The sequence below is a fragment of the Nomia melanderi genome, chromosome 1, assembly GCF_051020985.1.
Source record: "Nomia melanderi isolate GNS246 chromosome 1, iyNomMela1, whole genome shotgun sequence".
NCBI classification, from domain to species: Eukaryota; Metazoa; Arthropoda; class Insecta; order Hymenoptera; family Halictidae; genus Nomia; species Nomia melanderi.
Genome location: NC_134999.1, coordinates 16,907,573 through 16,923,117, shown reverse-complemented (window position 1 = coordinate 16,923,117; position 15,545 = coordinate 16,907,573). Strand labels below are relative to the sequence as shown.

Sequence of the window (15,545 nt, the reverse complement as noted above, 5' to 3'; positions counted from 1 at the left end):
GAAACATCAAGGAAAATTTGATAAATGAAGTTACCGAAGAAGTTACAACCTGAGAAGATTTAGGAAGTAGATTATAGTATTACTTGTGCAAGCAGGATAGATCAGTGGAAGAGATGGGTCGTTGGTAGGCCTCCAGAAGCCTTCTGCTCCACAGGTGTAGAACTTGGGTACTTCTTGAGAGAACCTGAGGCCAGGGTTGCAGAAGATTTCGCAAACTTTGAATTGTCCACCTGAGCCCCAGTCTTTGCATTGTTGGGTACCTCCAATTGGATCAGCCAATTCAGGACAGAAGTCAGCTGGAAAGTGAACAGATAATTAGGAATTTGCAGCTACTCGAGGAAAATTGAAGAAAAAGTGACAGAACTCACATAACACGTAAACCTTGAAGTTACAACTGGCAGAGTTGCCAGCTTGATCATAAGCAACATAACTGATGTCATAAGTTCCCCACATCAATGTCTGTCCAGATTTGTGTCCATTCTTCTCTTGAATCTTTACTATTCCAACATTGTCAATAAATCTTGGTTCATCCCAAGTGACAATGGATGAACCATTCTTGGCAATCACCCATAGATCACCAGGACAGTGGTCAACTTTAGGTGGAATCTTGTCGGATTCCAGCTGTTGGCATTTGCTGCCACCATATCCGGGTGGACAGACTCTCTGACCACAGTGAGATGGTACTACTCTCTCAACACCACCGACTGTCTCATCATATCCAGCCCAAGTCAATACCAGACCTTGGTACAGAACAGGTTCAGTGCGACAGTCTCTAACTTGTTTCTGTATTTCATTGGTCACGTGCAATGCTCTGCTCCAAATCTGAACTTTGGTCAGATGTCCTTGGAATCCGGATTCGGTGTAACCCTTTGCGTTTTCAGTTTGTGGCTTTCCTAGTACAGCCCAGGCACTAAAGAAGCATAGTTTGTGTTAACGTTGAAATGAATTTGAGCAAGATTGTTACATTATAAGTGAACTTACTAAGCTGGCAGAGATCTACCACTTCCATAGCCTTCAGTCTTGCTAGCGATAAGTCCTTCAGTGATCAAAACCAGTTCACCACTGTTCTCGCCATTCCAAACCACAGCAACATGATGCCATTGGCCATCATTGATGGTCGCGTATTCTCGGAATGGTAGATAAACATCTTGCAAGTCATGGAACAGAGATACTTGGACACCATTGCTGTGTGCTTGTATCATCAATCTACGGTTTGTTGGTACATGCGGTGAACTGCAACAAACATTTAGATATTAATGTCTTGTTATATTATTGAAGCATTATATTGAATGTGAATTTACCTAACGCCATAGAGGGTGAAGAAGATTCCAGCCTCATCCTTTTGAAGGTACTGTACCCACATAGCCACGGTCAAGCTTTTACTTCCACCAGTGAAGAATGGAATTACTTGGGCAGCACTGCTACGTGCTGGGTCACTGAAGTACAAGTCGTAATCCACTTGGATTGCTGTAAAAGAGTTGCCAATTTTCAATTTAGCGATAGTACTTTAGCGACGATGATTTAGCGATAGCGATAAACACTTACATTTTCTACAATCATCTCCAGTTAAGTTAAACGGACATTGGCAGAAGAATTTGCCAGTAAGATCAATGCACGTTGCTGACGGAGGACACGAGTTCTCCTTACAGTCGATTATATCATCCTCACACGTTTTACCTAAAAGATAATGACAAATGTATTTATCCTTATTCCACACAAGTCTGAAAAATTTGTTACACAAAAATTACCTGTGTATCCTGCTGGACAAATGCAAGTGAATCCAGGCCCATCGTCGATACACGTGGCGCCATTTTTGCAAGCACCGGCTTGGCAGGCGTCATACTCGTACTGACATCCGATTCCAGTGTAGTCATCGGGACACGTGCAATTAAGGCCAGATCCAAAGTCTTGACAACGTCCGTTATGCATGCACGGATTTCCAATGCAACGTTCTGGAGCGGTTTCGCATTGTTTCCCATCAGTTCCCGATGGACATCTACGAACCCAGAGTGTCATAAATAAAACATGACCTAACATACTTGCCACCTGATGAATCAGAGGAACCTAAGGACACTTACACGCAGAAGTAATCAACGAACAAGTCGACACACGCCGCGTCATTCTGGCAAGGGTGATTCTGACACATTCCCACATCGATCTCGCAGTGAACGCCGGTCCACCCTTCTGGACACATGCACTTGAACCCGCCAACTTCATCTCTGCACGTAGCGCCGTTCAGACACGGGCCAGATACGCAGTCGTCGATGTTAATTTCGCAAGCAGCGCCTGTATAACCTTCACGGCAGTGACAAACGAAGGTGTTGTCGAGATCGACGCAGCGATCCGTTCCCACTGGACTGCAAGGATCGCTGAGACACTCGTCCAGCTCTGCCTCGCACTGGAGGCCAACGAAACCTGGCCTACACTTGCACACAAACCCTTCCAATTGATCTAGACAAGTGCCTCCGTTCTGACAGGGGTCCGAAGAACAATCGTCGATCGTGTGTTGACACTGCTTGCCAGTGTACCCTGGCTCGCAGGTGCAGGTGTACCCATCTATTTGATCGATGCACTGGCCGTTGTTCCGACAAGGTTTGTTGCCGCACTCGTTGATGTTGGTTTCACAAGCTGAGCCAGTCCAGCCAGGATGACAAATACACTCGTGGCTGAACAAGTTGTCCACGCAGATACCGTTCAGACAAGGATTGCCCGAGCATAGGTCAATCTTCTCGTGACACCGTTTGCCAGTAAATCCTGGAGGACAGTCGCAGCTGAAGTCAGCCACTAAGTCGGTACAGTTAGCTCCCAGCAGGCAAGGCTTCTCTGCGCAGTCGTCGGTGTTGATCTCGCAGCTCTGGCCTTCCCAGCCTGGCAAGCAGTCGCATTTATAGCGACCCTGCTGCAGGGCTACGCAGGTGGCGCCGTTGTTGCATGGATTTCCGCTTGCGGTGCATGGGTTTATCTGTAACACAAGTCAAGATTAGAAAGGAGCGAATAAGACCCTAAGCAAACATAACTTAATTAAACTCACCGTGATATCGCAGTCGACTCCGGTGTACCCAGACCTACACAGACACGTATAGTTACTGAACCCAGGCTCGTCTTTGCACATCGCCCTCTCAGGACAGGTGTCATTACTACAATCCGACTTCTCCTCCTGGCAGTTGATTCCAGAGTACCCATTCGCGCATTGGCACCTGTACCCCTGCGGCAGGTCTATACAAGTCGCGCCATTGTAGCACGGTTGAGATGCACATTCGTCGATGTCGATTTCGCACCGTCTTCCGGAGAATCCAGCCGGACACAAGCACTGAACACCGTGACCCATGGGCACGCATAGGCCGCCATGCTGGCAAACGCTGTCAGTGCACTGTACAGGCTTGCATTCCTCGCGACCAACTGCACCTGGACCATCCGTGTACATGTTCGTTGGACACTCGACGCATGTGGTTGCTCCGTGTTGGGGCTGGAAGAAGTCCTTGGGACACTGAGCGCAAGGTGCTAGCCCAGTGTCCGAATACATGCCAGGCGAGCACTTGGCTCTGCATCGGTCGCGACCTGGCGCAGCTGGTTGGTACGTGAACGTTCCGGCTGGACAGGTCTGGCAGTCCTTGTAGCCACCGACCGGTGGTTCCCCTGTGTAGCTGTTCCTAGGACATTCCAAGCAAGGCACCAGGCCAGTGGGCGAGTACGTCCCGTATCCGCAAACTGGCACGCAATCGTCTATGCTCTTGGAACCTTCTTCTTCCGTGTACGTGCCGAATGGACAGCGCAGACAGGATCCTTGGCGGTCGCTATTCTGATAGAAGCCTTTCGGACAGGATGTACATTGCTTCTGCTTTTCTCCGGCGAACGTGCCAGCGGGACAGTGTACTGAAATTTAGCGTGGTTTATTTAGTATGAAAGTATAGACATTGGAACGAGGTTAGGTTCCGAAGAGGATGTAATTCACTTACAACATCGCGGCACGTCGTTGGTGTCCATGTTCAGAACCTCTCCGATGCTACACGTGAAGCCTCTAGTGATAGACGACTTCAAGGCTCGCAGCGGAGGACACTGGTTGCCGATAGAGGAGACGTTTAACAGTGGCTCGATGACTGCGCTGGTGGAAGGCACGGAGAGATCGAAGATTAGATTCAACGTGGACCCGCAGAGGTCGTACAGTTGAGGCTGACGTATGGCAGGAACGATAACAAGAATGAAGTCCATCTGAAATTCAGGAATGAATTGTTAATGAAGTCCACAGCAACGATGTTCTAGTCTTACCCTGGAATGCTTACCTTCAAGACGTTCTCCTCTAGCAGGTAAGGTACGGACCTTACAAACGACACGTTCATGTTTACGTTAACAGCGGAACAGCGTTGAGTCAGAATGTTGTTCAGGTTTATGTAATATTGGGACATTAGGTCCTGGTATTGTGGAAGACAAGACCTCGAGACTGCGCCATTGGCGCGGTAAGTTACTGCCGCTACCACGTGATAGTTGGCTTGTTGAGTGTCTATAAAGGACATGATTTGTATTAGTGGATACAGTAAGAAAATTTTCGTTTGTAATCGTAACGTGATGGGCTAAGTTTCAAGGATAAAGAGGCTTACTCTCAGAGACACAATCAGGAACAACTGAAGTGGGGGACCAGTGTTTATTAACGTCACAAGTGAAAGTCTTCACCGGAGCACCGTCGGTGAACCTGTACCCATTCTTGCAAGTTGCTATGCATTGCAAACCCTTGTCGCCAGGCACACATTTCAATCCTCCATGAGCCGGCGGCTTCAGTTCCCAGTCCACGCAAGGCGTTGCTTGCACTGACACTTGGAAGTGACAGGACGCTCGGTTGCCGCTAGAGTCAGTGGCGTAAACAGTTACATTCTCGAAGCTACCGATTGGTATCACTGCTCTCTCCGGGACAAACGTGATCTTCACTGGACCAGAGGCATCGGTGGCGTTCACACGTCTTCGAGTTTCATTGAAGTTAACCACGTAACTGTCTTGCTTGTCGGCTAATTCGATCACGTAACTCTGTGGGCAGCTAAGCTTGGGTGGCGTCAGATCTACAAACAGTTACATTATTATGAATAAGGGATAACGAGATAATGTAGGGATACTTCGCGAAGAAAATGGTTAAAGTCTCTACGAACCAGGAACAGTGATGTTGATCTCGCAAATGGCGACATTTCCATCGTAATCGAATGCCACGTATTTAACCACGGAGTCCTCGAACACTCTCAAAGGTGTCCTGAAACTGTGAGGTTTAACTTCAAGACGGGCGATGCTTCCGCTGTTGTCGATGGCCGTGGGTTCAGTGAAGTTCACAGGCAGCAATCCACCGTCAGCTCCCTTCTGCACTACTATAGGTTGCTGAGGACAATTCTGGAACACTGGCGGCTCGTTATCCACGCAAGGAGAGAAACCGTAATCGTAACCCAATAATGGTTCTGCCACGGGCTCTTCGCAGCCCATCAGCTCGAACTTCAAGCAAGCGTTGTCCATGTAGCTGACGATCCCCAAGATGACGAAACGAGCTTGAACGTACTTAGGCAGAGTGATCATCGCCAGTTCGCCGTAGTTTCCAGGATCTCTCATGGTTAAATTGAAATTCGGGAAGTAGACCACGTAGTTCTCGATTTCAGCCTGCTTGTAGAAGAACCTGATCTCCGTGGGTCTTCCGACGATGTCATTCGTGACCACGCCTTTCACCAGAATCGCTTTTACTCGATAAACCTGGCCTAGATCGACGCTGACGTAAGTGAACGCCTCTTGCTTGCCGCACCAACCGGTCACGGAGTTCAAGCGAACGTTCTTCGCTTCGTAGTTCGGCCTTTCGGAAGTTGCATTGATGGCGGAGTCCGGGATGCGACCGGAAGCTAAGCCTAGAGGCTTCACCACCTTGCACTCCGGCTCTCTGACGCAAACAATGGGTCTGGGATTGATGAGGATGTACCCTGGCCTGCTGCAGCCAAACTGAACTTCGGATCCCTGCTCGTAGCTTCTGGCCACTTGGTAGCCATCGCTCGGTCTGCCAGGATCCTCGCAAACTGGACCTTCGCATCTCAAATTACCAAAGTCCCAGATGCCGTTAGCTTGGCACCTGACGACGTTATCGTGGCGGTTGGTCTGTCCGGCGAGCTTGAACGTGTCCTGGCAACCGAAGAAGAAAGAGGACTGGTACTTGGTGTCCAGATATTGGCCGTATTCAGCTCCAGGAGTAGGCAAAGGCTTTCCACAGTCAGCTCTAGGACAGGCTGGCTGAGATCCCGAGAGCCAATAATCTGGTAAACCGGGTTTGGGATCGTAGACGCACTGCCGGAAACCGGACGTGGCTGTGTTTCGAAGGTATCTGCCATTACTGCCGCATTTCAGGGTGACGTTCTGCTTGAAAGGCACCAACACGCTTGCCTCGTCGCTGCGGACTACCGATAGTCCCTCGTTTTTGTCGTCAGGCAGAGATACGCACTTGGCATCTGCAAGATGTGTCGTTTTTTAATATCCTCTTATTGAACTGTTAGTTATAAAGCAGTAATTGTATACTCACATTGACACTCTGGTGTGGTGCCATTCCAAACTCCGCTGGATGTGCAGATGACGGCTGAGGAACCGGACAACACGTAACCGAAGTTACATTGGAACTTAACGAGGTCTCCGAAGTGATGCTGTTGCTGTAAAAAGAGCGGAAATAAGAATCACGGTGTAGCTAGAATTCCACATTCGCGTGAATTCCACGAGATACACACTTTAGTCGACAAGATCTTGCCATTCTCCGGCGCAGACAGAGCAGGACACATAACAGGCACGCAGGTCTTGTTCTTCTGATACAGATCCCCGTCCCTTTCACCGGTCTCGTACTTTTCAATGTGAAATCCGGCTGTGCCGTTTCCTTTGTACAACTCGTAGCCAGTGTTACACATGCAGGCGTAGCTGCCAGGGTTGTTGATGCATTTCTGATGGCAGCCGCCGTTGTTCACCGCGCATTCGTTCATGTCGGTGCACTCCAGGCGAGTGCAGCCCATGATTTCGAGTTTCATGCACGGCGCCCCGATGTAATCCTGTATTCTGAACCTCACGTACCGAGCCTCGATAGGCACTGGCAAGTTTAGGACAGAAAGGGTAGGTTCCAAGATCCTGAATTCCACCGGTGTGCCGTCGGGATTCGTGTAGTCCTTGAAGACATCCGTCAGGTCGTCCGTGTACTGAATTCGAACTGCCGAGGTGTAAGCTATGTTGCCGTCTACCCTGGCCACGACTTGAGTTCGGAATCCGCGAATGATTGTTGGAGCTTTCATGTCGATCATCACCCAGTTGGTGCCTGGCTCGATGTTGTTGCCGCACCAGCCGTCGCCATTGTTCAGACGTATTCCCTTTACATCGAATATCGCCATTAGTTACACCACTAATCATATACTCAAGATTCTATTTTAACTGGTCTGAACATAAGAAGACATCTTGCCGAAGATGCAAGTGTTCTATAACTAGAACACTCGATACACTCACCGTCTTAGTATACCCATTCTCAGAACTCGAAACAGTAATCGATTCATCAGGAATGCCGCCATTGATGAGTCCCAGATCCCCAATAGGTCTGCACTCCATAGTCGGAGCAAAGCCTGGTTTGCATTTGCAGGTGAACGCACCGGGATTGTTTATGCATTCGGTGGAGGCCAAGTCGCACTGGCTGGATGCGCATTCGTTTATATCTGAACAACAGAATGCACAAATAAAGAAGCTGCCGACTCAGGATTACGAAGCACCGGACCTTACCTTCGCAAGTGGGAACGTTGTCGAAGTGCTGATTTGGCCCACACTGTATGATGTTGGAGCCAGATAGTTTGTAGCCTCTGTTGCATTGAACCCTGGCTTCGTCGCCATAAAAGTAGTCCCTACTTGTGTCGACCACGAAACCGTTCTTGATCGTGGGTAGCAACGGGCACTTAGCTCCTACACAGACCATTGTCAATTGCAACTGGGAGCCGCGGATTCAGGTTTCGCAAGCTGTTGCGAATAAATGGAGAGACACTTACGGGAACACGTTGGCACCTCGTCGGACCAGGTTCCATTGCTCATGCAGAGAATCACGGGATGCCCGCTTCTGACGTAGCCCGGCTCGCATTCGAATCTGACTATCGTCCCGTAGCTGCGACCGCCTCCGTTGAGGATAGTGATGTTTGAATGGGGAGCTTCCGGGAGTGGCGAACACTGAGAAGCTGTACGAATGATTGAATTAAATGTTAATTATTATAGAGTTGGAATCTGCGTAATCGAAATGCTTTAATGCTAACGGAATTTTACAGACTTCTATGCACTAGAACTGCGTTTACAAATACGAATGCTTTAACACTTGGTGGATTTGTTTCACAATTACAACAGCTTCCTCGAAAGTTTGAATAACTGTAAAGTTAAATTAGTTACTATTAGTTATTGTAACAGCTTACCCAAGCAAGAAGGTTTCTTCTCCCATCTTCCATCAGCCATGCACGAAATCTTCTCAGTAGGCCTACCAGAAGGAAACGCAAATCCTGCGTAGCACTGATAAGTAGCTAGGCCTTTGTAAGTGACGTTAGACGATCCAATGGAGAACCCATTGTCAATCTGAGGCACGGGGCCGCAGTAGACTTCTTGGCAGTTGGGAATATAAGTGACAGACCAGTTTCCACCTGGCAAACACTCGGTGGTGATTTTGAGCTTGCCAGTCGCGAATTCTTGACCCAAGGGACAAGAGAATGTAACTGGTGTGCCAAAGGCAGTGTCTCTGCTAGAGGCGAGAGCACCCTCGCCAGATTGAAGGTACGGGCAGTCTGAGAAGATCAACATATATCATGAATCTTTGCTTCTTAATCATCTGTAATCGTTGTAACATTGCTTAATCACCTGCTGAGAACTCCGCTTGCCATCCAGGACTACTATGCAATGCGTCAGAAGTGAACCGTACCAACATTTCTCCGCTTTCGGCAGTGAGAGTGATTTTTGGTCGAGTATTTGATGTGAATCCGTTTCCGGGATGCAGTCTAAGTCCGTTAGTGTTTGGACCATCGTAGATCTATCGAACAAATGGAAAATCAAGATTAAGCAACTTAGGGTATCAGCTACAATCAAAATGCTGCTCCTGAAGTAGCTACATATTGACTCCCAATTTCAAACATCCATCGTAGATCTATCAAACAAATGGAAAATCAAGATGGAGCAACTTAGGGTATCAGCTACAATCAAAATGCTGCTCCTGAAGTAGCTACATATTGACTCCTAATATCAAACATCCACACTGCCAAGTGCTTCACTGTTAGAAAACCGAGTTACCTGTACAAAATCAGTCTTATGAACGTTAAAGCTAACGAATTTCAGCGACAGAGGTCCTCCCTGCGGGTTCTTGACCCTGTACAAGCACTCCTGGTTGTTGGGGTACTCGTTCAGCCCGAAAGACGGCGACTGAACGGTCCCGTTCCTGGCGATGATCGTCGCCTTGCATCCTTGAGTGTACCGAATGCTGAACCCGCGCCTCGAGTCGCCGAGGCTCGTCTTGAAGTACAGGTACAGGCTGTTACCGGTGGACATTATCACCGTCGGATTATCCTCCGATTTGCCGGTGAGACGGGCGATCGGCCTGCTCATCGGTGAGTCACCGTCGCGAATAAGGATGTAGTCACGATTCATCTCGAGATCCAAGTCTTCAATCTGAAGGGAACAGGAATAAATAAACCCCGAACAGGCTAATTTGATATTCGAGGCTTCGTATGGACGTATGCAGAAATACCTCCAGAGACATGATACGACCCGGCTGAGCCTGCAGGATGTATAGGCATTCCAAACCTCCGGGATAATTCTGCGGATATCCCGGTGAAGTCAGCACCTGACCTTGGGGCGTCGCGCGAAGGATACCGCCGCAGGTTTGCGGTTCGGTCTTCCAAGAAGCACGGAAACCTTTCCTCTCCACGGAAGAGTCCGTGCTGAATTTAATGATCATGAAGTTCGAGGCGGACACGAACAGCTTGTTGCTCAGCTCCTGTTTGCCGGAGAGCGTTGCCAGGTTCACGGACTTCTCCTCGGTCCTGCCGCCGACCAGGATCTGGACTATGTCGAAGCTCTTCTCCGTTTCGAACTCTTGGAACTGGAGTGGTAGGTTTCATGAGAAACTGCTATGTTATTGTCTATTTTAGCGCTAGAACTACCGATCAAAACTGACTTTTACAAATTTCTTTAGGAAAATCATACCCGTGCGTTTATTGAGATTTCAATTGAGTTGCATTTCAGTTTTGCTATTGAATTAGTTCCGTTAATAATTTTTCGGAAGTATCTCTACCTTTTCAGTAATGATAAAAGAGGAAATCAGAAATATTCTCACTCATCTGGTAGTTCTAGTATTAAAGGATATTGAAGATGTTTGAGATATTAATTGATTGATATTCATTCAATCATAGATTTCTAGGGATTCATTTAGTGTTGGGATCAAGTAATAGTTTGATTCCTTTGTTAAAGGCTTGCCAATGGTCTGAATAAGATAAAAATATCGATGCACTATATTAAAACTGTTACATCGACTTTTATATTAGTTCGATACTAGCCCGCAGGTTTCAGTAATGTCACACAAAATTGATAATGCTGCTCCTCCATATTTCAATAACCTTCGAGATACTAGAAACTAGCATACTTTGACACCCACTGACAATGTTCCTAGTCACCTACTTCGATAAGTTGACTACACTTAATTACATTCTGCTCGTCGCTGCCAGATATGCCTTATGCGGGCGTTGTATCTGCTTTTAAACACAGTTAACCTTTCAGACTTAATCCTTTGCACTCGAGAAGCGACTCGCCAGGTGATTTGATATAGAAAAATTATAAACTTTGGAATTTATCATTAACCTTTGTATACTGCATCAATACGTGAAATATTGAAGGAAAATAGCTTCGTTAACTAATTTATGTATGATTTCTTGTTAAGTTCATTTTACAGAATCTTGTCTACATCTAATTAGAAAGTATAGAATATTACAAGTGAAAAACTTTCGAGTACAAAGGGTTAATACAATCCTACTAAAAACAAAATACAGTCCTACTAAAAACAAAATAACGATAATGTTTTTAGAAAAGACAAATCGTCCACAATGCTTGACGATGAAAAAAGAGAAAATACATAAAATATGAAAAATTACAGAAAATTACTTACAAAATTATTAAGGAAAAATACTTTCTGGGCTCCCTATAGGACCCCACTCAGCATTTCAAGGGTTAAAACGATAACAGGATAGTTGGAAGCAGTTTCTATGTTCAGAATGGAAATGTTTCATGCAATGCATTGTTTCACGTGTGTTCTCGCGTAAGCGAAACTCACGGATACGGTAATCCGAGGTGACAAGCGTTTAGCGTATTGTACATGGCGAGCAGAATTACAGGATGTTAATCCGAGGTGTGGATAGGGCTCATTAATTCGTGTAATGCGTTGTACCTGCAGAAGGATGTTGTGACCTTGGGGCCCCTCCAAGGTCCACTTGCAGTTGCTGAGGGGTGCATACTTGTGCGGATAATTAGGACTCTCGACGACGTCCCCGCTGCTCGCCATGTAGAACTGACAGTTAACCGGACAGTCTATTTCGTCCGAGAAATCGCCGCAGTCGTCCTGTTTGTCGCACCTGAACGCGGCGTTCACGCATTTGCCGTTCGAACAGTGGAACGAGCCTGCGTCATTTACAAATTTACAATTCACGTGAGGAAATTCGAGTGAACTGAATTAAATCTTGAATTGTAGTATTTCTCTCGAACAAAAAGTAGTTTAGTAATATCAATAGTAATTAATATTAGATTAAATTACACTAGTAATACTTTTCTCGAAGATAATTCAGTAATGTAATCTTGTTTTCATAATTTACTTTAAGTATTCGAGTGCCGGTCGAAAATATTAATTCAAAAGATTCTAATAGTGCGAACTGTTTTATTATTTCCAAGGTAGTAATAACAGAAGTGAAAATAAATCATTAGAAGGAAGATAAATAAATTTCATTTGATTCTACGAGCCGATATGCACTTTTTTGGCACTAATCAAATGACACGCGAGTATAAATGTTTTCTAGAGTTAATAATAGATTAATCGAATTCCAATGAATTTCCCAGATTATGTCAAAGTTAATGAAAATTCTATTAAATCGAAAGCAGAAAGTTTGATGTTCGATTTGCATGAACGTTGATTGAAAATAGTACTTTGTAGAGTGTTTGGCGTATATACAGGGGGTTGAAGTTGCGACATGCGCGAAACAATTTACCTGCGGGGCAGGCGTTGGCGCGGCACATGAACGGAAGCAGTGATTCACACGTGGTCAGCTCCCACGTCTGCCGGTCGTCCGTCAAGGCGACGTCCACGCATTCACCTGATTGAGGATTCGGTTGCTTCGACGCCCAGAAACCTGAATACCGAAACTGTTACGCGCGCCTGTCCGGGTTTATTCAACCCCTTCATCCGACGAATCCAGCGCGTGTCTATTCGTTTCATAATGACGAGCTGGTTTCGTCAGGAAATATTTAATTACATATAGAAAGAATCGACAAAACTCTCGAGAATAATGAAGTGATCTGCTGTAAATGAAATATCAATTATCCCTCCACTTGATGTGACTAGATATTCAATTATTATTCAAATAGATTAACCCTTCAGTCGCCACAGAATTTTGCGTCAACGTGTATTTCTACGGAAGCGTATTGAAACCATGAGAACACTGAGTTGAACTAAATTATTAAACCAAATTTTTAAAGTACATTCTGGCGTCAACAATTGGGTTACTAGATCATCGAGAAGATTCTTGATAAGATTGTTAACCCTTTGCACTCGAGAATATTTTTCTCGACAAATATTCATTATTCTCTGATGAAATATCAATGATATTTTTTGCAACTAACACAAAGAAATACCTTGCATAAATTAAGTGACAGAACCATTTCATTTTGATGTTGCATGCGTCGATACATTATATAAAATTTAATATTGTCAAATCAAATGGCGACTGAAAGGCGCCTCTCAAGTGCAAAGGGTTAAAAAGATACTTAAATAATCGAAGTAACAAAATTTTGTGAAATATTGGAGTGTCACGATGATGAAGCAATTTGACCGCAAGTTTGACTTTCGACAGTTGCATCGCGGTTACAGCAAAAATCGGATGGACCTTGTTCAGCTAATTGAAATTAATTGATGCGTTTTGAATCCGTAAAAAGCCAGAGCGAGCGGGACGTTATGCAAACGCACGTGCCGCGCTCCAGACGAGTAAATTGCAACTCGTGTCGGCGCGGACGTAAAAGCGACGGTATCTGCGCATTGTTGTGGGAAAAGTGTGCCTTCGTGCCGTATACACCGTGCAGTTCCGCGTTTCCGTGACCCCGATGAAAACCGGCCGGTGCACACACGTGCACGAACGAGTTTCATCGTAGAAAAAGGTGTCCATTAATCTACTATCCGAACAATTTCTAATTGCTAATTAGACTTCTGTGGACTCTCCGAACCCTTAAAAAGCTACGCAACACTCTAAATTCAATGAAAATCTACCCCGTATAATTTATATATCTATAATCCACAGACAAATGAACCGAGTTCTAGTTGAACTTCGAAGTGAAATGAATGAAAACTAAATGTTTGAATCTCCAATTATTATTCTGTAATCTATTCCATTCCTAATATTCAAGCAGTTATTAATGCAATTACTTCACAGAGTTTTATATCGATATCTACAGACAAAAAGATGGATTAATGTGAATTTCAAAGGATCCAAGCTAAATCTGCCTAATGTATATCAATTAAAATAATCTGAAGTAGCTGAATTCGATGAAATTCACAAGACAACAGTGTCAATTTGCTTCACCAAGTTGAATATCGGACACGAATAAAACGGTTTGATGGCGGATCATGAATCTTCCTGGTCAGCGAGTGGTACGAAACATGATTCTACAAACCGGCGTATTGGGAGACGAGCATTCCTGCCGCCGATTCGAGCGTGTTGGTCCGTAAATCGTCGAGGGAGGCCAGCCCCAGCCAGTAACGATCCAAATGCCGGCCGATCATGCTCGCGGACATGTTGTTCTCGCTGTACGACTCCACTACCATCAATTCGCTGCCGTACCTGCAATCGTACATCAATTCGTCGATCTCTTGCTCCGTTCTAGCGTGTAATAACGCGACTGAAAAAGTGCTCTCCCAGTGTCTCGTCGCTTTTATCCGCCACGAGGGAAGAGAGCGAACGAAGAAATACTCGTTCGATTCGTTTCGGATCGTCTGAATCGAATTTTGTAATTTTCTAAGAAGAAGCTCGCGAAATCGGTAAATTCGGAACACTGGTGAATTAATATTAAAATTTTAGCAAAATCTTTAGACTCAACTGTAACGAAAATTTGCTAATGTTATAGGTTTTGTGATTTTAAGTTATTTACTGTTTTCTATTTGATACAGTTTAATTAGGTGGTATTCTTAGGAGATTGGAGATGCTTTGTAGAATTTTTCTTAGGTTCATCATCGAAGAATGATAGGAAAGATCCGTAGAAGTGCAGGCAATTTGTAGATGCACTTGTCTATGTGAAAAATAGTGGAACAAACTTTATTGTTACGCAGCATGGTCGATTGAACCACTTACCTTCTGCATAGCTCTGCTGCTTTTTCCCAGGAGTGCCTGATGTTGAAGAATTTGTAACAGTGTATGCCCCTCAGTTCCCATCCTGCGAAAGACCATGCCAGTATGTTCAGTACAACGATGTCAGACATTTGGCAATAGACAAAGATATCGTAAAGCTCGTCAACGAATGATTAAATCAAAATCTATTAATCGCTATTAACAGAAATCTCAATATTTCTATGTTCAAAAAATATTAACCTCTCTTTATCGCTAAGAATTTCTCCTAATAGAATTCAGAAAATTCTAACTTCTTTTAACTATTAAATGTAATAATATAATTGTAGCAATTAATTCTCAGCTTTTCCAATAATTTAGTCTATTTACAAGTCGTGTCTCGAAATTATTGAAATATTTTCAAGAACTTTGCATCATCTTCGAGGCAAATAAGGTCAATCCTAAAATTACTAAATTAGTAATCGATTAAATGAATAGATACTGAATTCATTTCTCCAGCTAATGAATTTACGATCATTTGTTTCAGTTATCCACGAGATTGATTGTATCATCGCTACTGAGGCAATTATGAAAATTGCAATGGCTTCTGGGGTGCGTTCTCGATGATCTCCCCAGAGGGAACCAGTCACGTGGCATCGCAGACCAATTCGCGGCGGGCGAAGCCTCCGAGGTGGCAGGAAACGCGGTTAACCGGTGACCTGTGCAGACAGTGACGGACAGAACGACCTCGATCGTTTTTAGTGCGACGCACCGTGTGCGAGTCAAAGGTAGGTCGGTGGGTAAACGGGTAACATTGTAAAAGAGAATCCGCCAGCCGAGTGAAATGTCTTCGCGCGTGCTCGCTTTGTTGACCGTTCGAATTGACAAGCCGGGAACAGGTTCTCTCGCGCGCAAATAGAATTTTTGCATTCCGAACAGAGAACTTTCTGTGACCTGCCGTGAAGAATGTCCCGGCCACGT

The 15,545-nt window shown here is 45.2% G+C and overlaps 1 protein-coding gene across 5 annotated transcripts in view; it reads right to left on the bottom strand.

Moving 5' to 3' along the window:
* Window positions 1–15,545, bottom strand: part of uif (sushi, von Willebrand factor type A, EGF and pentraxin domain-containing protein uif) — a 61,017-nt gene that overhangs the window by 6,668 nt on the left and 38,804 nt on the right. For all 5 annotated transcript variants that reach the window (XR_012999300.1, XR_012999301.1, XR_012999302.1 and 2 more), the window contains exons 4-28: window positions 14,592–14,673; window positions 13,918–14,084; window positions 12,243–12,383; window positions 11,432–11,661; window positions 9,740–10,093; window positions 9,286–9,660; window positions 8,860–9,028; window positions 8,424–8,786; window positions 8,013–8,195; window positions 7,753–7,929; window positions 7,486–7,688; window positions 6,729–7,352; window positions 6,530–6,653; window positions 5,136–6,458; window positions 4,596–5,048; window positions 4,281–4,498; window positions 3,957–4,209; window positions 3,032–3,873; window positions 2,079–2,962; window positions 1,749–1,996; window positions 1,546–1,677; window positions 1,302–1,467; window positions 982–1,233; window positions 369–910; window positions 84–296 (exon numbers count right to left, since the gene is read on the bottom strand). Coding sequence is in view for 2 of the 5 variants with exons in the window: in XM_031982512.2 (XP_031838372.2) it covers window positions 84–296; window positions 369–910; window positions 982–1,233; window positions 1,302–1,467; window positions 1,546–1,677; window positions 1,749–1,996; window positions 2,079–2,962; window positions 3,032–3,873; window positions 3,957–4,209; window positions 4,281–4,498; window positions 4,596–5,048; window positions 5,136–6,458; window positions 6,530–6,653; window positions 6,729–7,352; window positions 7,486–7,688; window positions 7,753–7,929; window positions 8,013–8,195; window positions 8,424–8,786; window positions 8,860–9,028; window positions 9,286–9,660; window positions 9,740–10,093; window positions 11,432–11,661; window positions 12,243–12,383; window positions 13,918–14,084; window positions 14,592–14,673 (8,718 nt within the window). In the remaining 3 variants the exon portion in view is untranslated. The remainder of the gene's footprint in view (window positions 1–83; window positions 297–368; window positions 911–981; window positions 1,234–1,301; window positions 1,468–1,545; window positions 1,678–1,748; window positions 1,997–2,078; window positions 2,963–3,031; window positions 3,874–3,956; window positions 4,210–4,280; window positions 4,499–4,595; window positions 5,049–5,135; window positions 6,459–6,529; window positions 6,654–6,728; window positions 7,353–7,485; window positions 7,689–7,752; window positions 7,930–8,012; window positions 8,196–8,423; window positions 8,787–8,859; window positions 9,029–9,285; window positions 9,661–9,739; window positions 10,094–11,431; window positions 11,662–12,242; window positions 12,384–13,917; window positions 14,085–14,591; window positions 14,674–15,545) is intronic.